The 26,786-nt window shown below is 37.5% G+C and overlaps 4 protein-coding genes across 13 annotated transcripts in view; 2 read left to right on the top strand and 2 right to left on the bottom strand.

The window, feature by feature from the left end:
- suco (SUN domain containing ossification factor) overlaps positions 1–4,664 on the bottom strand; it is a 51,353-nt gene extending 46,689 nt beyond the window's left edge. For 4 of the 7 annotated variants that reach the window (XM_089118503.1, XM_039692218.2, XM_089118505.1 and 1 more), the window contains exon 1: positions 4,375–4,664. In XM_089118503.1, the coding sequence (XP_088974629.1) occupies positions 4,375–4,427 (53 nt within the window). In that variant the 5' untranslated portion in view covers positions 4,428–4,664. The remainder of the gene's footprint in view (positions 1–4,374) is intronic. The other 3 variants (XM_039692217.2, XM_039692219.2, XM_039692220.2) reach the window with 1 other exon arrangement.
- Positions 4,665–5,313: 649 nt separating this feature from the next.
- Positions 5,314–10,799, top strand: tmed5 (transmembrane p24 trafficking protein 5). The gene is made up of 4 exons (XM_039693479.2): positions 5,314–5,809; positions 6,388–6,485; positions 6,574–6,754; positions 10,138–10,799. The coding sequence occupies exons 1-4, from the start codon at positions 5,630–5,632 to the stop codon at positions 10,354–10,356; spliced, it is 678 nt and encodes a 225-aa protein (XP_039549413.2). The 5' UTR covers positions 5,314–5,629; the 3' UTR covers positions 10,357–10,799.
- A 1,370-nt stretch (positions 10,800–12,169) lies between these two features.
- pigc (phosphatidylinositol glycan anchor biosynthesis, class C) lies at positions 12,170–14,194 on the top strand. Its single transcript, XM_039691923.2, has 2 exons — positions 12,170–12,290; positions 13,245–14,194. Exon 2 carries the CDS (start codon positions 13,248–13,250, stop codon positions 14,124–14,126), a length of 879 nt encoding a protein of 292 aa, XP_039547857.2. The 5' UTR covers positions 12,170–12,290; positions 13,245–13,247; the 3' UTR covers positions 14,127–14,194.
- Positions 14,195–15,163: 969 nt separating this feature from the next.
- dnm3a (dynamin 3a) overlaps positions 15,164–26,786 on the bottom strand; it is a 50,430-nt gene continuing 38,807 nt past the window's right edge. For all 4 annotated transcript variants that reach the window (XM_089118501.1, XM_039693083.2, XM_089118502.1 and 1 more), the window contains 3 exons: positions 25,602–25,837; positions 24,696–24,851; positions 15,164–16,189 (listed from right to left, as the gene is read on the bottom strand). In XM_089118501.1, the coding sequence (XP_088974627.1) occupies positions 16,150–16,189; positions 24,696–24,851; positions 25,602–25,837 (432 nt within the window). In that variant the 3' untranslated portion in view covers positions 15,164–16,149. The remainder of the gene's footprint in view (positions 16,190–24,695; positions 24,852–25,601; positions 25,838–26,786) is intronic.

The raw sequence follows: 26,786 nt of genomic DNA, 5'->3' as shown, positions 1-26,786 counted from the left end.
AAAATGTGAACGCATTTAAAAAAACGCATCTTAAAATGCTTAACATGTCAGCTTCAGGGCTGTTTTAATCGATGAGTTGATTAAAAAAAGTGGCTTCATATCACTTCATATCACTGTCATTTTGAGTTGTCTTCAAAAATTAAGTTACATAACGATATTATGAATGCAACTTTTTTTATTATTATTTGCAGCATGACACAGCCCTGAGCACAAATATGCTTTGTATGGTCTCAAGGCCAAGTGAGAAGATGAACCCAGTGACCAAAGGGTGGCGTTTCCAAGGCAACTGGAGCCCACCCTGGAGACTCAAGGTGGGTGATGGGCAGTTTAGAGTGGGACATGCTTAGCAGGTCAAATATCTCGAGGGATGGGTCACGGCTGGTAATGAACAAGCCAATTAGAAGAGCTGATCATTCTACACGTTAACCCCCTCTAAGAAGTTGACTATTTAAATTCATCCCCTTAAAAGCACCACAGCCAACATGGACATCTTTCATATTTCGCAATGGAACTTATGAGAGCTTTAAGCATTGAATTTAAGATGCTGTGTAAAGGTAAAATTAGTTATCAGATTTCCGAGAAAGGTGACAGGTGTTTATGTCTCACAAAGAATTGAATGCTTGCATATGAGCCTGTTGGTTTTGTTGGAGGCGTGGAGGAAGAGGTCACAACAGTATGCTACATTCTCAGCTATTATAGGAATGAAAGACGGAAATAAGCAGGAGGAGGAAAGGAAAGAGAGAGTGGAGAAGAGCCTCTGGCTGTGGGTCTGAATGTGTGCCAAAGCAGCACCATGTCCTCCTGCTCATAACTGCAGGTTGTTGGCTTCTCACACTATTTAGATTATTTTTTAACTCTCATTGCTGTCATTCCAGCAAACATTGAAAACAATTATTGACGATGAGCCAACATAAAGGCCAAAGAGAGCAGATTCAGATTGTTTTATTTAGTGCCATGTCAGCATCTAAAGAGAGCAGGACAGGAGACACGCATGTAAGGAACGCTCTCATTAGTCTTCTTTCTGAAGTCAAACTGTCGGCCAGGATCAACCTTTAAAACATTGCGTTTATTAGCAGAGTTGGTACTGTGCAACTTTTTTTCATTTTCAAAATTAAGTATTGTGTGTATGTGCTTTAGCTGTGTAGAAACACGAGCACTACAGACAAACGGTTTGAGGAAAACAAAAAGTGGATGTCTATACAATGCTCTATTGGCTAAAAAATGGGGGGGGGGGGCACAAACAGCTGATATAATTATTACTGCTGAATTATAATAAAGATTGTTTTAACCTTTCAATATTCGGCATACACTAACCGTACGTTCACAGCCGCCGACTTGAGCTTCCAAAGCTTCTGGAAGTCATTCATTTTCAATGGAAGCTGGCTTCTCTCAGCTGCATGGAGAGTCAAATCCATCGGCGTCGCGTTTTGGGCGTTTTGAGCGTCAATCAAACAGTAGAAAGAAGCCCAACTTTATGGTAATGAGCTGTGACGCGAGCAACCGATGGGAATATAGACGTCCTTCACGCTGGCTGATTCCAGAGAAAGAAATACACGATGTAAACTTTCGTTCCTACCAAAATGGAACAAGAGCTAATAATCGCGTTGCTGTGATTCCTCCTGGTTTCGTATCATTTATGACATGACGTTGTTTGCTTATAGGGACTGCATGAGCGCAACTTTTATTCAAAATATTTACGAAGGCTCGTTTTAAAGCGGGAATGCAATTAATTTGCTCATAGTGACACCAATTTGACCGCAAATAATAATAATAATAGCTAACTATTTTTTCCCCGACCAAATGTGACCAAAACGGTTATAAAAATTCTGTCATTATAAAAGGTTTCTTCAATGTATTGCTTGTTTTTTTCTGTTTATTACATTTCATGTTGTGACACTTCTATTCTCCCTGCAACGTACGTCAGAGCGTTCAAAGCGTCCAAAGTGTCAACAAGCTTCCCCGACCCGTACTATTTGACCAGCGTCCTTGACAGAGCTTCTTTGACGCTCAAGTCGGCGGCGGTGTGAACGTACAGTAAGATTTGAACTTTTTTCACTGCAAAACAACACTCAAACACTGAAAGTCATCAGCCACTGAAAACCCAGGCATTTGCAATCAGATTAAGAGGGAAACTGACACCCTTGTGCTCACCCACAACAGCAAATATGATCATTCAAATGAGAGATCACAAGATATGCAGTTTAAATACAGCAAATCTGATTGAACTGGAAATTCATTTAAACCAACTCTCTTGCAGGAAAGAGTAGCAAGGTTTCTTTGTGGTGCAGTTTTTGCAGTAAACACCTGAACCATTTCTTACTTGAATTAAACTATTTGGTTAAAAAAATAGCAACAGAATGTTCTGACAGAGGTCTATTCTGCACCCTAAAGGCTGAAAGATTTGGCTACTATTTGGCCCCCTCTACATGCTAAAATACTGCATCTGGATATTGACTCATCATTCAAGCAAAAGTTGCAAGCTACAGGACGATGTCTTTAACCGCTACACTCGTGTTGTGCATCTTTTGCAGCATCTTGCGCATGACCCAGCATTCTATGCAACGCTCAAGATAAAAGAAATTCAATTTGACCTGTGTCTTTATAACCACCAAAACACACTCGGTGTGAATGCCGTTCTGTTAGGCCGCAACGATTTGACAGGTCATGCAAATTACCTGACTCTAAGATGCATCATCTCTCCCATAAAATATTCTCAAATCATGGATGTCCTGCCCTGAATTGAGCTTCCATGTTTCTGTGCTTTGTTTCTGTTCATGCATGGCCTTTCAGATCTATTACTTATTTGAAGCAGAAATGCGTTTTAAAATTATTTGAACTTCCCAAAGACTCTTACTTCCCCAAATGCCGCTTTTGTGCACGCTCCATCTGTGCATGTTATTCCAAATGAAACTACTGTTTGTATTCACAATATTAAGCAACTAGCTTTTTCAGATGGCAATGCAAAGCCCTTATGTTTCTTGTATTTAATGGCCACTTTTCACAACCCAAACAGATCAATTATATAAATCTCCAGCCAACCTTTCTTCCTGCTAAATAGGCTAATTGGGAAAAATGGCAAATTACAAAAGTAAAATGGGTGTGCGTGTTGTTTTACATTGATTTTACACTCAGACCAGGTTGCTCGCTTCTGAAAACCATAATGAAGTAACCAAAGCTATATCAAAGTGTGCCAATTAACAATAACACAAGGTATTCAAGCTGTGAGTTTGTGCACATGTGGTGCAATTCTTATTCAATTCACTGTGTGAGTGTTTTTATACAGGCATTAGGTATGGAACCGGCAAACATCCAACCAACCTCGCCATTTTAAAAATTATAGGTTACATTGTTGGAAACAAAAGCGAAAATCTTTACAGCTCACAACAATTCTAAGACAAGCTATGTAATCGGCTGTTATGAAAATAGTGAGTTTGCACATCAGCCCGTTATTAATATCATCAATCCAATAGGAAGGCTGGCAGGCACTAGGGTGCAATTGTTTCTTGTGTCTCACACCAGGTATGTACTTGTGACCTGCGTCAGCACCCTGTGTGCTTAGTCAACATATGACCAACCCTAATCCACCACCTGTCCAGCGTGGATGATGCCACATCAGCCTGGCAAAGATAGTGGGTGCACAAAAAGCTAAGATTATCATAGACATATTTGACTGCATTAAACATTCTCAAAATATCATAAGCTATAGTAAAAGCTTGCTTCTGTGGTCAGAGCAAACTTAGCTCTAGCACTAGTTGGCAAGTACCTGTTATTTTAAAATAAGTTTAATCTATCTAACATCTACTTACAAAAACTGACCGAAATTCATGACAATGGCTATTTAAAAAAAAGTGCTGGCTGCAAAATTCAACAATAATATCAGCTGAAGCCACCGGTAAGGTGTTCAACAAAGCCTTAAAACTGAAGAAAAAATACATAAAACATAACAAAAATTACGTGCTCACATGCTTAAGTGGGAAGCCTTGAAATGCACGGTGGGCGTTGAGTGTTTTCTGTACACTGTGTACCATACACATACATCCACAATTTACATACATGAGATACTGGACAGCTGGTGGTCCAGTACTACTTTCAACAGCCTGACAGCACATTTCTGTAAGAAATGCAAGCAACTCCATAAAAATATATGAGTGAGAAAACAGTATTTGACTCGTAATATTTAAATTCGTATGACAAAAAGCTTATAAATACATCCCACATCTGAAGCTACTCAACAAACGTTAGCATCTAGCATGAAGCTATCATGAGAGACAGAGTGGTAAATTATTTCGGTGTCAAAGTATTGGTGTTCTTATTGCTCAGCTTTACAGGTAGAGACATTAATACTACTTCAATAAAGATCATTGTTTGACTCACCAGCACAGGAGAACTAAAACGGCGCACAGCAACAACACGCGCAGCTTCTTCATTATCTTCCCGCGGGGACCAACATCCTCGCCTTTTTTATTTACTCTCCCCTAATACTGACGGCAGAGGCCAAGACTAGCTAATAATGCTAATTGTTTACAACTGTATATAGGTAAAGGGGGGTGTTCGCGGGACAGAACATACACTTTGGTTAGTTTCTGTGTTGAACCCCCCGTTGAGACGCGCTGCCTGGCCGACTGGCTCCGTCTGCTTAATGTGTGTAATGAGCTGCTGTTGCTCCGGTGCCCAGTGCTCACTGCTCCTGCTGCCCCGTCCTGAGCCAATAGGCATCGAGTATTGCGTTGACCCCGCCCAATCCTCGAGGTCTAGCTGAGTTGGAGGTTTTGTCATCAGACGCGTCACCTCAATGATAAGAGATGTGACATGCTGCCTATGAACCACTTAGTTTTTATGTAAAATAATAATTAAAATCTAAACACAGCGATATCCGTTTCCAGGACGAATCGTTTATTGAGTCGTATATTTTTTTATGAATGGGTTGAACCATAGACTGTAAAAAAGGGTTGAACCACGAGTTGAACAGGTTCACAAAACTTTTTTGATTCAAAATTTTTTTATATAACCTATTTTGAATTTTAGTCTTCGTGTTTTTGTTTGTTTGTTTGTTTATTTATTTTTTAACTTGTATTGTTACCAAATTATTGTGTTATCATCATACGTGGGGAAATAATTATTATATTAAAAAAAGGAGACAAAACCTGGCTCTTTGAAATTAACTGTTCGAAAGAAGCGGTTCAGAGACATTAGTGAAACCTCCCATAATTTATTTTTATTCAACTTTCATAAAAGCTTACAATGTTATTTAACCAAATTTTGAACTGGAGTGCAGGACTTCTCTACAAAAAACTACATTTCCCATAATGCAACATTCCATGGCGTCGCGTAATATGCCAGTGAACGTTGTACGTGTGTAAATATTTAATACGTTCTCATAATACGCGTTTTCCTTAATTGTATTGTATTGTTTGTTTGTTTGTTTTAATTTTCTCTTACAAAAGATACTTGTGCTGACAGATTTAGACTTTGTTTTATTTTTAAACATTTCTACTTTTATGAGGCGGGGTCCTCAAGTTACAGAATTCCCAACTCGTTTGGTGAGCTGTCCCAACTCTCGAGCAGCTGCTGAAGTTTATACAAGAACAACTTTCATCGGTTGTTGTTAAACTATTATAAGTGTAGGAAGATGCGGTGGAGTATAAAGTTGCTGAGAGTGTGTGTGGCGTGTTTATCGTTGTGTGTGTCTGTGATAAGCGCTTTCTCCCAGTCTCTGGACAGTGATTTTACCTTTACTCTACCCCCCGGACGCAAAGAGTGCTTCTTCCAGGGTATGAAGAAAGACGCTTCGCTGGAGATCGAGTACCAGGTAACGTTAACGTTACCTCTAAATAAATATCTCATTCTGATTCAACTTGAGTAAAGTTGACATTGATCATATTGCCACACATTGTAAATGGTGGGTTCAGCCCACATTCTTGTTATGGGATCAATAAAGTAACGTTAGTGTAAAATATGAGTCGATAATATGAGATATATAGTCCGTCAATGACAAATAAAGGTCTCCTGGATAATAAAGAGAGACATTTCTTGCTTATATATATGTGTATATATATATATATATAAGTGTAATTGTTGTATTCATCACCTAAACAGAAATATCAAGGTAAATTTCTTTCAAACATGATCTAATGCAATAAAGTTTGCTGAATTATGAAAATTGGACTTAAAGTTGTGACACAATACATTAGTTGGAAAAGTGACTCAATGGAGCTAAAGGTCATTTTTGGAGAAGGAAAAGTACCAAGAGGACTCTGTGACTGTCTGTAGACTTGCGTATTGATTCTGTAACTTGCCCATGGTAAGCTCAAACCTTCATGTTGTGAGGGCAGAATCAGCAGATCCTTCTGTTGGACTCGTCATTAATCGAAATATATCTTTGTGTAGGTTCTGGATGGAGCCAGTCTAGATGTGGACTTCCACTTGCACTCGCCCAGCGGTCACGTCGTAGCCTCCGACTACAGAAAATCTGACGGGGTTCATACGTAAGTTTTACCTCCAATCACAGTTTAGTCATGTGCACTTGACGTTCTACTGCCCGATTAACCTTGCTTTTGCTTTTTTGTGTGTCAGAGTGGAAACAGAAGAGGGAGACTACATGTTCTGCTTTGATAACACATTCAGTGCTGTTTCTGAGAAAGTCATCTTCTTTGAGTTGATTTTGGACAATATGGGTGACGACGAGGAATCAGAGGACTGGAAAGCATACGTTCAGGGAGCAGATCTCCTGGACATGAAGCTCGAGGATATCATGGTAAGAATGACGTGCCAAACAAACTTTTTTTAAACGAGAGGGTCTCGGTGTTGGTCAAAAGATTGGGGTTAGTACGTTTATATATATCTATATACACACACACACACACACACACACACACACACACACACACACACACACACACACACACACACACACAGAAATATTTGTGGCAGCAGTTACTATGATGATGACAAAAATAAAGGTTTCTTGAGCATCAAATCATCATATTAGAATGATTTCTGAAGGATCGTGTGTCACTGAAGACTGGAGTACTGATAATGAAAATTCAGCTTTGATCACAGGAATAAATTGCATTTGAAAATACATTCAAATAGAAAACAATGTTTTAAAATTAAGCTAATTTTTCACAATATTACCGTTTCTCTGTATTTCTCATCAATTAAATGCGGCCCTGCTGAGAATATGAATCTTATTCACTTTTAAAAAGTATATAATTTAGCTTGTAATATTTGTAAAACTGCCAGGGTTCCCATGTTCATGGAAAATACCAGATGCATCAATAAATATTTACCTCTCTGGAAAATAATTTATTAAAATATATTTAAAAAAAATGATATAAATAAAATATTTTTTTGCTGTTATGCTACAATATTTAGTTTAGTAGTCTTAGTATTTAGTCTTTATAAAATGTTTTTAACAAGCAGTAGTTTAAATCAATAGGAAACAAAGTGAATTCATTGGTCAAAAGGTGTGGTAGCCCCAAACTAACTGTCATGGAATGTGGATTAACAGGAATTGAACATGGAATATTATTCAGTTAATGAATGTGTCACAGACATTCTTGGAATGTACTTACAAGTGTGGTTAAATCCAAATTTTTCAAGTTAGAGGAATGTATTTCCCATTTACAGCCATCAGCATTTGGGCTTGAACACTCAGGTTACACTGACCATATGCCAGCAGTCGATCTGCTTCTGTTCAAACAAATGTCACCTTTAACAGACAACGCATGCCAACTACCAGCATGCAGTGCAGCCACAGGTGGTGTCAATGTGACCTGAGTGTTTGTGAATGACATGATTGTGCGCTTCTCAAATGGAAGGTTGCGTCCTAGAAAGGCTGCATACCTCGGCTGCCACGTCATCAAACGCCACCGAAGGCCATCTCATCAATTTGAAGAATTCTTGAAAAGGCAGCCTTCGTTTGGCGTCCTTCATTCAGCTGATTTTGAAGGATCCATCAAGTGTATCCTTCATGTCCGCCAATTACCCACAATCCGTTGCACCCATTCCAATTCACGAAAAAGAGCTGATGGAAATGAGTCGGCACTGAGCTTGTGAAATATAAGAGAAAAAGAGATTAAAGAGAGTTTCAGAGATTAATGCATACATGTTATCTTGTTTAGGTATAAATGAATCACTAACACTATTCTAGGCCTCACAAGGATGAGAAGCACCATCTTATATTAATATGTACAAGTACTTTGCTGTTTTTCTTGAAAGTAGTGTATATAAATAAACTGATTCAATGTTAACGAGCCATTTTAGGAAGCAAAAGGAAGTTTTCTAATTAAAATCACATCTGTGCAGCCAGGACACTGTGTGTTCCTATTGGGTCAAAGTGTTTGAGTTTACTTTGTTTACCTGCCATTGTTTCATAGTAGAGATTGTATCGACTCTAGTTCTCCTTAGACCTTTGCGTGGGACTCTTTATGTCTCGGCTGTTGGTTATTTTTCTTTGAGTGATGAAGGAACAATAAAGTTATTTTGAGGTTTAATTGTTGGGAATACTGACGAAAAACATTATTTTCTACTCTTCGTCGTCCAAAACACACAAAGACACTCTGAATCTGAACTTATAAGGTTACAAAAGATTTCTGTCTCAAATAAATGCTGTTCTCTTGAACTTTCTATTTATCAAAGAATCCTAAAAGAATTATCAGTTTCCCAAAATATGAAGCAGCTGTTTTGAACATTTTATAATAATAATAAATGTTTCATGAGCAGCAAATCGGCATATTAGAATGATTTCTGAAGGATCATTCGACACTGAAGACTGAAGTAATGATGTTGAAAATTCAGCTTTACCATCGCCTGAACAAATTATATTGTGAAAACATGAAATTAGAAAACGGCTATATTAAATTGTGATAATTTAGCCTTGTTGAACATAAGAAACATTAAAGCATTAAAGTGCCCCTATTACGCCTTTTCGGATATTACCTTCCATACACTGCATGAAAGGTAATATCTGAAAAAGCGTAAAACAGCTGTTTGTGAATGTAAAAGGTCTGCAATGATCAAAGCGCACAATAAACAATTATTTTTTCCCAAAAAAAAGAACCGATTCTGAACTGGTTGTCAGCAATTCCAGTCTTACTTCCTTCTCAAACCTATGAACAAATTTGCACAAAACCAACCTGTGGTGTTCATTGGCTACCAGACGAACAACGTCTACTTAAACCCTCAAACACTGTCGTTGTAGCTCATGCCTGGAAGATTGGCTCATGCTGTTGACATGTTGAGAAGACACTGTGTTCAGCGCTGCAAATCCACTTTGATGCTCTTCAAAAAGATGGGGAATCATGCTGGAATGAAACTGACAACATCATTACTGTTCGTATTACGGGAGCGTATTGCATTCACTTGAAGAAAAAAATCTACTCTGTTTTTCTGAATTAACGAGTTAATTATCTCAGAATTACGAGAATTTTTCATGGTAAAAGTTTGCCCGGTTTATCTGAATTAACGAGTTAATTATCTTAAAATTACGAGACGATTTTTCATGGAAAAAAAAACATTTTTGCTCTTTCTGAAATAATGAGTTCTCAGAATAATGAGAATTTTTCATGGAAAAAAAAACGTTTTTGCTCTTTTTCTGAACTAACGAGTTGATTATCTCAGAATTACGAGCATTTTTCATGGAAAAAAGTTTTTGCTTTGTTTTTCTGAATTAATAACTTGATTATCTCAAAACCTCATTCATTCAGAAAAACAGAGCGAAATTTTCACAGAAAAAAAGTTTATCTTGTAATTCTGAGATAATTAACTCGTTAGTTCAGAAAAAGAGCAAAAAAGTTTTTTTCCATGAAAAATTCTCGTAATTTTGAGATAATTAACTCGTTAATTCAGAAAAACAGAGCAAAAACTCTGTAAAACAAGTAGATTTGTTTTCTTCAAGTGAATGCAATAAGCTTCCGTATTGTATCACTGTGTATCAAGTGCTGAAATTCAGATATGGTAATTGGACATTTTGTTTCGGACACGTGCTGTAAGCAGTAGACCAATCACAACAGACTGGGCCATCTGACCAATCAGAGCAGAGTAAGCTCTCGGAAAGGAGGTCTTGCCGACCTCAAACTTTTGAAGGTTAGCGTATGTTATTTAAGATTTACATTTTGAGCGTGTCTTTGTTTGCAGGACACCATCAACAGCGTGAGATCTCGACTGGGAAAGAGTCTTCAGATCCAGACATTGCTGAGAGCATTTGAAGCCCGTGACCGAAACCTGCAAGAGAGCAACTACGATCGAGTCAACATGTGGTCGTGCACCAACCTTTTCATCATGGTGATCGTATCTGGCATACAGGTCTACTTGCTGCGCAGCCTCTTCAATGACAAGAGGAAAACAAACACATAGCCTACCTCTGCTGCTGCTATTCTCTCTCCCTCTCCATCCCTTAATATTAATCTCCATCCTCCGCTTCGTCTCTTCAAAGTGTCCTTGGACTGATGATATTCCTGGAGTCTCTCCTCCACTCTTTCATCCCTCTTGCCTTGTTCCGATGAAGACAATCATTTTCTGCTTGACACAGCCGATAAAATGAGAGATTGAAGTCGATCTCTAAACTGCTGCTATGTGACAGATCTAACCAGGGACATGACTTCTTGATGTTTTAAGGTTTCAAAATGTGTTCTTAGACTATCCGAGAACTAAGTTTTGTGTTTTTGTATGACACCATGTTTTATATTTCACTGTATCACAGGTAGTTACTGAAATCTTCTAAGCACTGATAAGGATACACTGATATGCAGCAGGTTTCATATTTTTGTAATAAAAACTAGCTTAGAAATTAAACCATTTTTTAAAGCGTTCATGAGCCATATTAATGATAATGTCTGTTTTACCAAGCTTTGTCATATGTTACCAATGGGCACACCCATCTCCATGTTTGCTTTACCCATCTGTTACTGATAATCATGTGGATTTAAACACACCCAATACACCGATGCGGTGACCTCCTTATTAACACATTTTGATGGCGCTAATTGTTTTGTCCAGGTCCATTAATTTATTGCAATATACATTAAAAATGAAATTCATAACAATCTTCTTTTATTCTTGTTATTATTATTTTATTTTTTAGTGAAAAAAGTATCCTGATGTCACAATGAAGAAAAAGGCTACGTTAAAAGAATGAAATTCTCAAAAAGAAACCCTTAAAAGGATAGTTCACCCAAAAATGTAAAAGTTGTTGTACACAAAAGAAGACATTTTGAAGACTGTCGGCAACCAGACAGTTGACGGTAGCCGTTGACTTCCATAGTAGATAAATAATACTATGGAAGTTAAAGGACAAGTTCGGTATTTTACACTTAAAGCCCTGTTTTAAAATCGTTTCTGATGAAATAGAGCGGTTAAGATTGAAATTTGGACTCGTGCTGCTGAATTCGTTTTTTAAAATAACATTATCTGAAAACATGTTGATATTATAGCCTGATTTACTGTAAAGCCATGGTTTTGGAGTAAATGCACCTGTCACTTACAAACGTCCAGGTAGGCTACGTTTTTTTATACGTTTTTATATTTTAATTAAATTATGCTAATGCATTGTTATACACATGAACATGCTAATGTAGGCTATTGTGTTATAATGAAAAATGCTAATGCATTGTGTTAATAACCCCTTTAAACTCACCGAAATAGTCTACAGCGAGTCTACTATAATAGCAGTGGAGTATAAAATATTTTGAACATATATTAGGGCCTATTTAAAGGCTATTAATTAAATATTAGCAAGATTTATTTACTTTGCGACATTTATTTTACATATTGTTAACATTGAAACAAAATATGACAAATATGAATTCTCTTCCCCCGCAAATAACCGACTGATTCAAGGTTTTTCAAATAAGGATATAAATACAATGATACCCTTGATAAATAAATGCTCTGACTGTGATAAAGTCCATTTGTTCTGTGTGATTGAACGACTGGCCACTTCACAGTGATTAACGTTACAAGTGTGAGAATGAATAAGCATCCTTTCACTAATGCTACCTTCACGTGTTATCGGGGGCATGAACGCCCACTCAAGTCAAAATTTGAATGCGACGAGCTCGTAAACACGACTTCAAAAGTGGGAAGTAAGAATTTTCCGAAAATCCTAGTATCCGAGTATCCCACGCTTTGAGAAGACAGTTGGAGGTTGTAAGTAAAGGAGGCCTGCAGGTGGCGCTCTTTAGCCAACCCTACCAGCGTCTTTTGCTTTTGTGGTTCGTCACTTCCGGGTGTGCGATGGCATGACCATAGCCAGACAGTAGTGGGTCAAAAGAGAAAATCCTGCTGATTCTGTAAGATATTACAATTATTTTCATTTTATCAAGTATTTGTTCGCCATGAATTAACTTACATACTAGCGTTAGCTGTGTTGTATGATGGCTGTAAGTCGAATCTGTTGTTGATAAGATTCAGATTGACGTGAGATTGAAGCTGTCAGTCACGCAGAGTAACTCAACGTTAACAAAGAGGTTGAATTTGTGTAACGTTAATAATATTTTGATTGTTGTCAGTTTTACTTACGCAGTTGAAGATTTGCTAGCGTTTTTCCAGGTTTTGTGGCATTTAAAAACTATTTGAACATTTATTTCAATCCTTAAAGAAGCTGATAAAAAGGAACGGCTAAAAACGTAAATTTTTTTGTCGTATTTGTTATAATTTCCTTTTAAATATTTTGGTATTTTTTTAGGTAAAGTCTTTTTTAAAAAGTCTAGAGCCGAACAAATTGGTTAATTGTGTGTGTGTGTGTGTGTGTAATAATCATATGATTACACAGTAGGCAATAATACTTAACAAATAACGTTACCTAATTTATTTTTTGCTTTATAAATACGTTTTATTTACAAAAATGTTGGTTTCTTAAAGTTGTTTGTGGCGTTTAAAAATTATTTGAAAACTTTACTTCACTCATTAAAGCAGCTGAAAAAGAATTTCCTAAAAACTCTTCTCAAGTTTGTTTTGATATCTTTCTTGTTAGAAATTGCTTTTACATATTTTAGAATTATTTTAATGCCTTAAATATATTGTAAAGTCATAAATATATTTTAAAACAATGTGTTTAACAATAATAAGGCCTATTTTTTTATTGGAAAAACTTGTATAGTGTAGTGATGCATCATATATGTAGTATATGTTTTCATATTAATCAGACTACAGCATTGTCCTATAAATATAGTGCCTCACTCTCTTTACCTTGATAGATGTACAGTATGTAGTGACGAGGGGTTGTATATGGTCCATTTTGACAGGTGATGGGGGCAGACAGTGGTCCCGGAGCTCCTGCAGTCCCGTGGCGTAAAGTGCTGTATGAACGGCAGCCTTTCCCAGACAATTACGTGGACCGGCGTTTCCTGGAGGAGCTGCGGCGGAACATCCGAGTCCATCAGTACCGTTACTGGGCAGTAGTGCGTGAGACGGGGCTCATCGCACAACAGGTGTCCTGCGTGGCTGTCTTCCTCACATTATGGTCTTACATGGAGCAGGGTGACCTGGAGCCATCCCTGGTGCTGTGGGTCTGTCTGGGCTGTGCTCTGCTGGGCTACGGCCTCTACGAGATCCTGGGAGGCGCTTGTGTTCGGGAGCGCACGCGACTGGCTGACCTGCAGAGCGCCACCATCTTCCTGGCATTTACCTTTGGGTTCTCACCCGTTTTAAAGACTCTGACCGAGTCTGTTAGTACAGATACGGTGTACGCCATGTCAGCCGTGATGCTCCTGGCTCACTTGGTGTCTTTCCCGTACGCTCAGCCCAGTCCACCGGGCAGTCTTTCCCTCAACGCAGCTCTTTTCGGGTCGGTGTGCCTCGCGTCCCGGCTGCCAGGCGCTCTGCATACCTTCACCATGCTGAGCTGTGCCCTCCTGGTGTTCGCTCTCTGGCCCTGCCTGCTGCACCGCATGCGGGACAAGGCGGAGTGGAGCTTCCCGTGGGCAGCGGTGCTGGTGTGTCTGGTTGGAGTCTGGGGTCTGGGGAGCCTGTGGTCCGAGGGGGCACTTCTTCTCTCTCTGGCACTGTTAACATTAACGTTACTCTGTCCACTGTTATTAGTCCTCCTGCAGAGGCAAAAGGACAATATCCACGGTCCTTGGGACGAGGCAGAGATCAGAGAGGACTTGTCCCGATTCCTGAATTGAAACTGCCTAGAGGATTTTAACACTGTTTTAAATGCTTTTGAGAGTCTTTTGCACTTTGATTAAAGGGATATTTTATCCCAAAATGACCTTGTTTACTCTTATCGATCCAAATCTGTATGACTTTCTTCTGTAGAACACAAAATAAGATATTTTGAGTATCTTTTATGTTCCACAGAAGAAAAGTCACAGTGGTTTTGACATGATTGTGAGTAAATAATGACAATTTTTGTTTGTGGGTGAACTGTTCTGTTAAAGGGATACTCCACTTTTTTTGGAAATTTTTTTGGCTCATTTTACAGCTCCCCCAGAGTTAAACAGTTGAGTTTCGCCGTTTTCAAATGCATTCGGCCGATTTTCTGATATCAGTAACCAGACAGTTTCTGGTCTCATTGACTTCCATAGTAGGAAAAAAAATATATACTATGGGATTCAATAAGACCAGAAACTGTCTGGTTACTGATATTCCTCTAAATATCAGAAAATCGTCTGAATGGATTTGAAAACAGTAAAACTCAACTGTTTAACTCTGGGGGAGTGGTAAAATGAGCCTATTTCCCAAAAAAAGTGGAGTATCCCTTTAAGCTCAGGGATGAAACTGTTACTGAGAAATTACATCTCATTTTGCCAATATACCTTAACTATTAAATGAGTGAACCTCATTAAAACATATCCAGGTTACATCTAGCACCGACTTGAAAAGAAAAATCAAATAGGAATTTGTTTTATTTAAAGTCTAACACAAATAGCTAATTCGCACACTCTGCTATAGCTCGCAAATTGTATTTTAATGCAAAGTTTCAGTCAAGCGACTTTCATCGGCCATTGTTTTGGTGCCTGGGGAAGATCGCATGAACAAAATATTGCATAAAAACATGATTTGCAAGCTATAGCAGTGTTCTTCTGTTTATTCCTATGCACACTTAGGATTTATAAGGAGTTGTGGTATGTTTTACCAGGAGACGAAGCCCATTTTTAAAATCAAAAATCTTAATGGGCCTATAAATAGATTTAGAAATCGTACTTTTTATAAGAAAAAAAATATATATAATTTTGGCGTTCGATCCAAACATGTTTTGTGATATTCAGTTAAATTGTATATATAAGAAAAGCCAGATTTTTTTAACAGTATTTATAATATATTGCCAAATTGTTAATAAAATACAATGTTTAACTCGTTTTAAAACACTGTATTGATATTGTACATTTACTGTATTGATTTATTTGAATGGAGGCAATATCAAACCCATTTACAATTGTTGAGACTGTTATGGACAAACTGTTGACCACTAGATGTCAGTCCTCTATCAGCCCCAGGCTTTGCTGCAGCGTTCATGTTTTGTTCATCTGGAACAGCACAGTAACAGTCAGCAAAACATTTCTCCCAGTGTTCAACTAAAAGAATATACAATAATAAGCCTATGTTGGCTTTTCTTAAGTATCATTCATAACTGACATAATAAGAGCTTATATATAGTCTGTGACATTGCAATAAAGTTGACGTTATGTGCAAATTCTATGGGAACTTCTTGTAAATTAGAATGTTTTTGAAGAAATCGAGAGCGGCGCGGTTATTGTGGGTGGTTCCTTTACAAGCTGAGATAGAAATCATGTCTGTAACACAAATGGTGTCAAATGACACTCGAGTTTTAAACGTTGGCTTAGGGGTTGGTTCACGAACCCTAGTCATGATGAGCAATAATAACAACAGTGATGCTTGCTTTAGTAAAGTCCACTAACTACAGGAGAGTTGGTGGCACACAGTATTTACAAAGTCCAAAAGTCTTTTTATTTAAGCCTATTGAAGAACTGAATGAAACTCAGATTTCAAACATCAACATATGTACAGAACAGGAACAAACCTCTGCAGCATGACAGCACACTGCAAAAAGACCATCTGGAGATGAGTTTTGCTTAAACCAGACTGTTTTCCACTGTCTAAGATGTAAATCTTTGTGAAGTCTTCTTAATGAAACTTTAAGCAGATCTGGTTGGCGCTCTCACAGGTGGGCACGGCATGTGCGTCTCAGTGTGGCTGTTGAGTGGGCACCGCCGGTGGCTGTCTCCTGTAACACATTAAACATGACCCGAGCTGTCAGAACAGAGTCCCATAGGTCACTGCTCACAGCTCTGCCAATTCAGCTAATCAACAACAATCTCCCATAAACTGCTCTGCTGCATGTTTACAATAGCCTGCGAGTGTGATTTGTTTTGGGAAAATGAAAGCGAAATGAACACAAATGGCCAGATCACAAAAACGCCACAAATGAATACCAAACGCTGCTGATTAGCTGTGACTCATACACAAGAATCTGAAGAACAAAAAAAAAAAAACACAAAAGAATTCTTAAGAAAAAACATGATTGTGAATGAAATATCAAGAAGTTTTCCTTGTAACCTTAAAAGCGATTAATTATGCTTTGAGATTTTTCTGGTAACAACACTTTTCATTAACTAATGTACTTGATCACAAACAAACGATTCACTCTTCTTTTACAGCATTTATTTATCTAGGTTAAGGTTACTTAAAGACATTTCTAATGTTACAAAAGATTTCTAATTTAAAGCTATTATTTTTAACTTTCTATTCATCAGAAAAAAAAAAGTTCTCTCAGTTTCCACAAATATATGAAGCACAACTGTTTTCAACTGTTTCTTGAGCATCAAGTCATCATATTAGAATGATTTCTGAAGGATCATGTGACACTGAAGTAATGTTGCTGACAATTCAGCTTTGATCATAATAAATTACATTTTGAAAGATGTTAAAATAGAAAACGGTTGTTTTACATTGTAATAATATTTCACAATATTGCTGTTTTTAATGGTATTTTTGAAACAAATAAATGCAGCGTTGGTGAGCTTAAGAGACTCATTACAAAAACATTAAAGCCGCACCAAGTGAGTTTTCCTCTGCGGTCGCCCTACAGGTTGGAAGCGGAATTGTCGTAAATAATTTAGCCGACTGTCGCACGCACGCTCGCTGTTTATCAGCAACAGATTTGGAATGAATGATGTCCACAGACAAGGTAGAGTATGTTGCATGATTTCATGAAAGTATGATGTATTGCGACATCAGAAACGAAGAAAAACAAAATAATGACTATTGTAGCGCTTCATGTAAAGCAAGTCAATTTTGTAGTTTTCTTATGTCTCATTAGAACTACAGAAACGTGACCCAATCTGGCAATCTTACATAGCGTGGTTATAGCAGGTCAGGACCGCAAAGCAAATCCAGAAGTGCCTTTCACCCTGTTACGACTTGATGAAGCACTTAAACGATTTTGGAAATATTATTTTAATGTTGCTTACTTAATGTTGCTTTAAAACATTTTATTTATCAAAATCAAGTGTTTGAATGGTAGAGTACACAAATACATTTTTTAACAATCATATATTTTAACAATATATAAAAAAAATATTGTTGGTTTAACTTTAAATACCAAGTAACCTGTTTGTCTTCAAATATAAGTTCATTGAAATGAAAAAAAAAAGTTAATTCAATGAATAAACTCAAAATATTTTGTTTTCTGAACCACACAATTTATCCGATATTGTGATTGAGGTGTTTGGCCAATCACAACGCACAGGGTCAGCTGGCCAATCAGATCACTCTGGGCTTTTTGAAAGTAGGGGCTTAGTAGAAATCAGAGTGTTTCAGACAGACTAGTAAACGAGGTACGGCTATAATGTACAAAAAGTTTTTTTTTTTAGCAAAGCAAATGTTAAAGGACAAGTTCAGTATTTTACAATTAAAGCCTTGTTTTAAGATCGTTTCTGATGAAATAAAGTGGTAAAGATTGTTTTTTAGACAAATGCTGCTGTCCCGAGAATTTTTAGTTTCTGTGGTTGCACCCTCACACCTCTACAGTGGTACACAGGAACAATCATTCATAAAACGAATAAAACTTTAGTTTACAAAGACGTGAAACTCACAGAGTGGTCTGGGGTGTTCACTGATAATGCTCACACAAAAATCGCTGCAAAAGATTCTTTCCAACAGGTGTTTTACCATTCATTGTAAAACTGTAGACCTATTTTTCCGAACACCTCACAAACCGTACATTCTTCCGTTGAGAGCTTGAATAATAGACACTCCAGCCCAGTTGGTGGCGATAATGCAACTTTTCCAATTGCAAGCAAACCACTTGTATATTGCAGCCTACGATACAGCGACTGCATGAGACTACAGAAAGAATACAAACAACCCCATTTTCGTTTCCGACGGCGGAGTAATACCGTACATCACAGAACATACAATACAAGTCAATGGAGTTGTACAAAAACTACGATAAAACCTGTTGGAAAGCATCTTTTGCAGCGATTTTTGTGTGAGCATATCTTTGAACACCCCAGACCACTCAGTGAGTTTCACGTCTTTGTAAACTAAAGTTTTATGCGTTTTATGAAGGATTGTTCCAGTGCACCTATGCTACCACTGTAGAGGTGTGGGGGTGCAACCACAGAATCCGAAAATTCTCGGCAGCATTTGTCTAAAAATCAATCTTAACCACTCTATTTAATCAGAAACGATCTTAAAACAGGGCTTTAATTGTAAAATACCGAACTTGTCCTTTTACCTATTCTATTACACCCAAATAAACAAAATAATGAGCTTTTAAAATAGCATCATATGACCCCCTTAACTAATCTAACCTTATCGTAAAGTGTTAGTGTTTTTTTGATAGTGAATTTTCGAAACCCTTTAATAATAGTATTTATTTGCCATCCTTAAAGCTGAAGTTTGATCTCTATCATCACAAGACAGAACTGCAAATATAATACCATTGGTTGGACAAACAGATTCGCGTGACTGGTTAAGTAAATGTTGCCGTGTTCTGCCGGTCAGAATGCTCAAATAAACAGTGCCACTGTGTTGGACTTTTCAGGGAAATCAACTGAAAAATGACTTATACTTGTCTCTACATGTTCTGTTGGAATAGAAGTAGTGTAACTGTGAAAACGTAACACATCACCTTTAATTAGGCCCAAAAGACCTAATTATTATGAGCGGACCATGTTACAATCACAAGCTACGGTGTTGGTATTCGTCTTGACTGTGTGTGTGCGAATATGTGTGAGGGGAATATGAGTCCAGCATTCCTGCAGAGCTGGTCCTGGAAAGATCCCTGTGGAGACTCAGGAATCTCACTCTCTAATGGAGCTGGCAGAAGGAGCAGCTCTCCGAGATGGGAAAGAGAAGAGAGTGGCTTTTATTTTTCCTGTGCTGCGGCGAGCACAGGACTGCGGTTTCACAGAAAGAAAAAGAAAGGATGGAGACGACGGAAAGAAAAGCAAAACAACGCTTGAGGAAACATGCGAGATCTTGCAGCCTGGAAATGCCAGGGGGTTTACTGGAAGACAGAAGTTAAAAGTACAAGAATGCCCTAAAGACTGCTGGCGTGTAATTGGAGGAATGGATGAGGTGCAAGAGAGACACCAGTCACCAGGTTCTGTCACTGTCCACAGGGTCGATTCTGCTCGGGGGTCACACTGAATACTTCAACTGAAGGTTCAAATGAGTTCTGCAAAAAGTGAAGGAGAAAAAAAGACAAGGGGAATGGGGGTGGAAGGAAAGAGAGGGAAACTTGGAGAGTTGGGATGAGTGATGGTGAGAGGAAATGTGAAAAAAGTGAGTGGGAGAACTAGAGAAAGGGGCGACGGGGGGAGAAAGAGAGAGAGAGAAAAAGCAGGAGAAAAAAGGGTGGAGGTCCAAACAGAACCGTTTCTGAACACAAAGGAAATGAGGCAGAAAAGAACGAGAAAACTGGGCCAAAAACTGAAGGTAAAGAATGAGAGAGCGGGAAAGAGAGAGATCACGAGGGACGAAACCTAAGAGAGTACTAAAAGACACGAACACCAATGGAATGGTGAGAAAGAAAAAGATAGGTCTGTTTGTGAATACTGCATACTGATATGATGGTTTGGACAGGAAGTTGACCGTAACGTTCATCCAGCGCTCATTTAATGAGATCATGCTTTTGGTTTATTCCTATTCATATGAAATACAAAACATACCAGAGATATACAACACAAAAAATCAAAGAACTATGAAATATGAGAAGTCTTTATATACGGTCTCTGGTGATTGGACTGTGACATCAAAACGATATGAGAGCAAGAAGAAGTGAGGACAGCGGAAGAGAATAGAGACTCTGCGCTGAAAATGGGAAATCAAATATGAAAAACACATTTTCAACAAGACCTCCACCCATCTCAAGAGACCTCTGAATCTCGCTAAGAAATGTCCAGATAATGTCCCATGCCCTAATCCAAAAAAAAAAAAAACCTCATAATTTGTCTAAAAAGGAAATTAAGTTTATTTTTAGCATTATTACGATTTTTAGATATTGTGACAATACGGACTACTATAAAGAAAAGGAAATCGTCGAAAGACGATATCGAAATCGTCTTCCATTGCGATTTCCCGTATATCTAAATATAAGTGAAAGGTAAAACTTCTGAAATCTCAGTGTAAACAATGCGTGACGTAGACGCGCAAGAGACCACTTACGGCGTAACGTTGGACACGGTTCAGTTCGGTTCAGTTGGACATCTGATTCAGATCAGTTCGACATGGCTGTTAACAAGAGGTGAAAACAATATAAATACTGTTTGTTTTCTCACACAAACCGCCCATTTCGTGTCTTAGGCCATCAATGTGTACTTACATTTACAAGTCATTAAATCATGTTTAATTTTAACTTCTCTGTGCATGCTCTTTGGGGTGGACCCCCTAAACCTGCATTATATGACTGACAGACAAGAACGGTTTGACCGAAAAATGTCAAAATTGAAAATACTGTGGAAACAAAGACACCTACATCTTGGATGCCCTTGAGGTAAGCTAAAACATATATCAAAAATTAATTTCGAAGTGAACTATCCCTTTAACCCCTTGATGCCTGAATTTATTTACAATTAAATAAAAAAAAACAGGCATTGGGGGAATACACATGCTATCTCGCCTGCAGTCTGAATGGAAGTGGTTTGATGCGAATTCGCGATAGTCTGCATTAAGGGGATATATATGTATACAAATCGATTAATAAAAATATCGAGTATAATATCAAATTTAAATTGGGTAAAAAACATTAATTGTAATAATTTTTAATACAGTCCTAGTCAGTATTATTGCCACCCTTGGTAAAAAATGTATCTGCATTGTTTGATCTTTCATTCAAAAAGTTTGCAAAAATTTAACCTCTCATTGAAGTAACAGAATTTGAAGTGGAGGGAATAAAATATCATTATGTAATAAATGTTTTACTCTAAAACACGTTGGACACAATTATTGGCACCCATAGAATTTAAATATCTCTGAAGTATATTCCCATTAATATTTACATTTTTAGTACACCAGGGTGACTTGGAACATGTTCAGCCATGACTTCTTGTTTCACAAGAGTTTAAATATGATAAACACACAGGCCAATTTCTCTTACGAATCTGCCTGGAAGAGGACGTGTGTCTATGTTGTCTTAATGCGCAGCGAGGAGGAAAGTTTGAGTGGCTAAAGACTCTCCAAGCATCACAGATGGAGAATTACAGAGATTAGTTGAGTTTTAGGGTCAGAAAGCCTAAACAAAATGATCAAACAACCCCTACATCACCACATGTTGTTGTTTATTTTTTTTTCCAAACACACAGGTTTCAAGAAAAATCCTCTCTGCTCATCCAGAAAAAAAACTGCTGCATATTCAGTTGTCAGACACGACTGGATTCTATGGTCAGATGAAACTAAAAAAATAGTCGTTTTGGCAGTAAACCCACCAGACGCTCACAGTTAAATATACCACTGGATCTTTAATGTTGTGGGCCTATTTTTCTGCTGGAGGTCCTGGACATCTTGTTCAGCATCGTGGATTCTATGAAATATCAACAGATAAAAACGTTTAAACCTGACCAGAAATCTTATAATGGCCCGTGTTTGGAACTTCCATCAGGACAATGACCCAAAACAATCATCAGAATCAACACAAAAATGTGTCACTGAGCACAAAATTAAGCTTTTGCAATGGCCGTCCCAGTCCCCTGACCTGAACCCTATAGAAAATGAGTGGGCTGAACTGAGGAGAAGAATCAGCAACATGGATCTGGGGATCTGGAAAGATTCTGTCTGGAGGAATGGTCTCTGATCTCATCAGGGTTTCTCCAAAATCATCAGAAATTATAGGAGAAGAATCAGAGCTATTATCTTGGAAAAAGGAGGTTGCAAAAAGTATTTAATAAATGGGTGCCAATAATTGTCGCATTTAATTCATAAAGAGATTTTCCTCACATTTCCAATTAATTTACTTCAATGAAAGGTTAGAATTGTGTGCATTTTTCTGAATATACGATCAAAAGGATTAGCAATGCAGATTTATTTTTACAGGCTTCGTTCTTCATATTTACCAAGGCTGCCAATAATTCTCACCACGACTACATAAAACATATAATTGTTTAATATACTGATTTAATTTATCATAATTAATTATAAATCTTAATGAATCATTCCTAAATTAAAAATAATTTATATTTTCATATAAAGATTATTTATATAAAATAATATGAATATAAATGTAATATCAATATTGAATTGGTTATTCATTAAAAATGTTAAATAATATATAAAATGTAAAACAAAACAAAAAATAATAATAAAGTGTAATACAATTGAAATCATCCAGACACCATGAATTTTTGTGCAATAAATCATGGTGTTTAATTATACATCATGATTTTAATTTAAAATTAAGTTCTATACGAATTCTATATCTTTCTTGGGTGGTGAATTTATGACCTTGACAATTTTTGACGGTTTATGTTTTACTTACAAATACCAACACACTTTCAATGCAGTGTTCCTTGAAATTTTTTGAAAAGCCTTAAAATGTAAATACATTTGCCTGTGTGATTGAGCAGTGACCTATGTTGAAGTTAAAGTTCTTCTTTTTTTCCCTTCACACTCAAGACCATATGTTCATGTTGTGTGGAGACAGCAGTGCCTGTGATCTAGTGCTGTAGTTTTGGGACCGGAGAGCACGTGGTCTCATCTATCATTCATATGAAGGTAAGTATGCGTATATATCAAAAAGAGTTCTGGTCTCTGAGCGCACCGCTTCAAGACTAATCCCAAAGACGGATCCAAGAACAAGCTCTCGCTCTTGGGACACAGAGAGTCCAATTAGTTGTGTTCAGTACGAGCATAAATCCCAACATTTGGGAACGATAGCAGAACTAGAGGATCTTAAATAGTTTTTTAACAATCTAATGCTGCCATGGCAGAATTATCGTATTTATGAGACAAATGCATATGAAAGTCACCACAATGCCATAATTACCAGTGGGAAAATCTGTAGCCGGTTGCAGAAAAAACCAATCGGTTCAGAAAACCTATAGTGATAATACCATGTAATTATAAATGAACTATTTCCTTATCTTAATGGGTTTGAAACTGAACACTTTCTGGCTTTTGGATTTGCATGGATGTGCATGTGAATAAAAAAACAAAATCATGGTGGAAGCAATTTTTAAATTAATCTTATATATTAATAAATATATATTTATATAACTGAATTTATTTAGTAGCAATAGATGCTATTTACACCAGACCTATGTAAAAATAGCAGTATTTTCTTTGCAATAGGCTGTATAAATAGTAGTTAGGTGCTATTTATATTTAAATAGAGACAGATAGTATTTGCATTTCAGTGTTGTTGTATATTAAACGGTATGCAATAATAACATAGAGTGTAAATTATTATATTTATTAAAATTATTAAATAGATTCCATCTTATCGGGACAATAAAGCCCTACACCTACCCATAACCCTAACCGATAAACACTTTATTATTAAACACACATTAGACACTTTATTTCCACTTTTCGAACATTTTCTTCATTTTTATTGAAAATAAATGCCTTTCCGATCAGATATGTGATGGGAAAAGGCAGTAGAGCGAGTTCGTCAAAAGATGGATTTGCTTCAAAACTTTATGCCATCCGCCTTACTCGATTGCTACTTCTAATAAGCCAACATCTTCCGTAATTTTGTCTGGCCCAACCATATGTCAGTGGGACAGAGTTAGTGTAAATACCTACAGAAAGCAGGTTAGTTTTAAAGCAACTTCCGTGTGTACAGTGCTTCATACGTCTCTTTTTTTTGCATGCAAAACTTTGCTAAAATTAACATGACCGCACCTTGTTTCCAAAGCACTTATGAAAGTACAACATAGAGTCAAACTTGGGAAAGAGGAAACCACAAGTTCACCAAAGCTTTCAAGCTTGAAAAACTGTTGAAATACTGTTTAAAACGCTGTGAAGTTAAAGGTCACTAAGTTTCATTTAAAATATTCTGCCTATTTCCGAGCTGACGCACCTGATTCCACCATAGTCACTGGGTACGTTATTAATCAAAGGCTTATTCAGCTGTGTTGTTGATGGAGAGAACACACATGAAATCCCCTTTCATGCACTTGATGAATCATGTCGTGGTTTAGCGTACAGAAATTGATTTTGTTAAAATGTAACCAAGACTTGGTCTAAAGCAGCTAGTGTGTGACTTCAGGTTCAGATTTGATGTTTACCTGGGAACTCCAGGAGGGACTCGTTTGGGGCGGCTGCTAGTGTTTGTGGTGACTGTGCTGTTGGAGACAGGTGGGTCCAGGCCTTCCAAGCGAAATGGTAGAGAAGGAGCAGCCGGCGCAGGATGCTTCTTAGGGATACTATAACCTGGAGGAGACCTGAGAGAGAGAGAGAGAGAGAGAGAGAGAGAGAGAGAGAGAGAGAGAGAGAGAGAGAGGCGTGAAAGAAGGGCCCTATTTCAACGATAGCACATGGTCTAAATTGCACGGCGCAAATGCACTTATTCAAAAAAAAGTTTTTGTTATTTAAAGAGCTTGTTAGTAATATGTGCCTATAGGCAGGTCCAAAACACGCATACACTCTGCTTATGACAGACAAACATGCCAAATCTATTCAAGTTGCCTAAAAATAGCAACGGCCCAACAATGCGCCCGAACACACCTCGTTTTCAGACCAGCACGCCCATGGGCGCACAGATGGGCACAAATGCATTTGCTATTTAAACAACGTGGCGCAGGACGTGAAAATGATAACTGCGTCGGGCTGAAACCAGCAATAAACATTTGCATTGCTCTAATAAATGGTTCAACAATTTATTTAATAGAACCAACCCAACTTGTATAATGGACAACAATGTGAGTTTCACTCTACAGCATCCAACACAAGAAAAATGTAATTTCCATGACTTTTAATTTGTTATTGATCTCAGTTAGTTTTCTAGGGCTGGAAAACACAATTCCATGATATTCCCTGGAATCCTTGTGATTCACTCTGTGTTAGTGCCAACTGTCCACCACTAATTATGTGCTGGTTTAAACTCTAGGGGTCAAGTACAGAACAGCACCTCTGGATGATGAGGTGGAGTGATGATGGAGACACCTTGAACAGGAAGTGGAGAGGTGAAGTACCTTCGGTGAAGCGAGCCACTGTGAAGCCAGGAGTTATCCACGGGGGGTGGCAACGGGGTGGAGATGGTAGAGGTGGAGATGTCAGTGATGATGTTTAGAGCCTCCTTCAAGGCGGCGTGGGTACGCAGCACCTCCTCTTTGCGCAGGGCCTGTTCAGGAGACTCATCCATCAGAGAGTACTGATCTCCTGAAGAATACAATTGAGCCAGCAACTCAGTGTGGATAAACTCCTCTACCTACGGATGAAGAATATAGAAATATTTAAAAAGAAAAAAGAAAAGCTGAATAGGAGTTTAGACAAAATGTATAAAAAATACACTGAGATGATGACATTGTTTTATTCTGCATTAGGATGGTTCCCGCTTCATGTTGAGATTACATGACTAGCTGAACAGCCAACTACACAAAGGTCGTTCACACCAAGAACGATAATTATAACGAGAACTATACTGGCATTAACACCAAAGGACTTTAACATTGGGGTTAATCACAAGCACGCACTGCAGTTAAGCTGTCTGCTATTTTATATGTTCAACTTCAAGATCTTTAAAGTCCGATGGTTCCTGATTGGCAGTAAATTATTTTATTATTCATCAGTTGAAAAAAAAATCTGAATGTGATTCCAACAATATTGTTCCTGTCAGTATTAGGGGTGTAACTGATTTGGTTAAAAAATATGTAACTGATAAAAAATATGGTTTTTACTGGTAACATAAGACATTCGGCATTATCAGGACCCACAAATATTCCCCCATTGCATTATTATACATTATATATAGTAGTTTAATATAGTACTGACACTCAGTAAACTTGAATTTTTGTTCTCACAGTAATTTTCATTTTGGGTAAACAATACATTTTTTAATTGTGATAAATTGTGACACGATATATTGTCACACCCCAAGTCGTTATTGTTAAAGTAGTGGTGTGGAGTTTGTTATTCTCATAGATTTAGAACGCTTATTAAAACTAAGAGACTTAAATAGATATTGTTTTAGTTTTTGTCCTTGAATTAAACGTGCCCTTGAATATTAAGTCCACAAGTGAAACAAAATAGTCTGGAATTGTTTTTGTTTTTAAATATAAATGAATTGGGCCAAAAAGATGGTAAATGTATTTACACTGAAAACTGTCCAACAAAAAACAAAACATTTCTGACCCAAAATACATTTTGAAAACTATTGC

This window comes from Pimephales promelas, chromosome 13, assembly GCF_988280905.1.
Source record: "Pimephales promelas chromosome 13, fPimPro1.hap1.1, whole genome shotgun sequence".
Classification (NCBI taxonomy): domain Eukaryota; kingdom Metazoa; phylum Chordata; class Actinopteri; order Cypriniformes; family Leuciscidae; genus Pimephales; species Pimephales promelas.
Note: the sequence above shows the minus strand (reverse complement) of the source record. Positions and strands in the feature narration are given on the sequence as shown.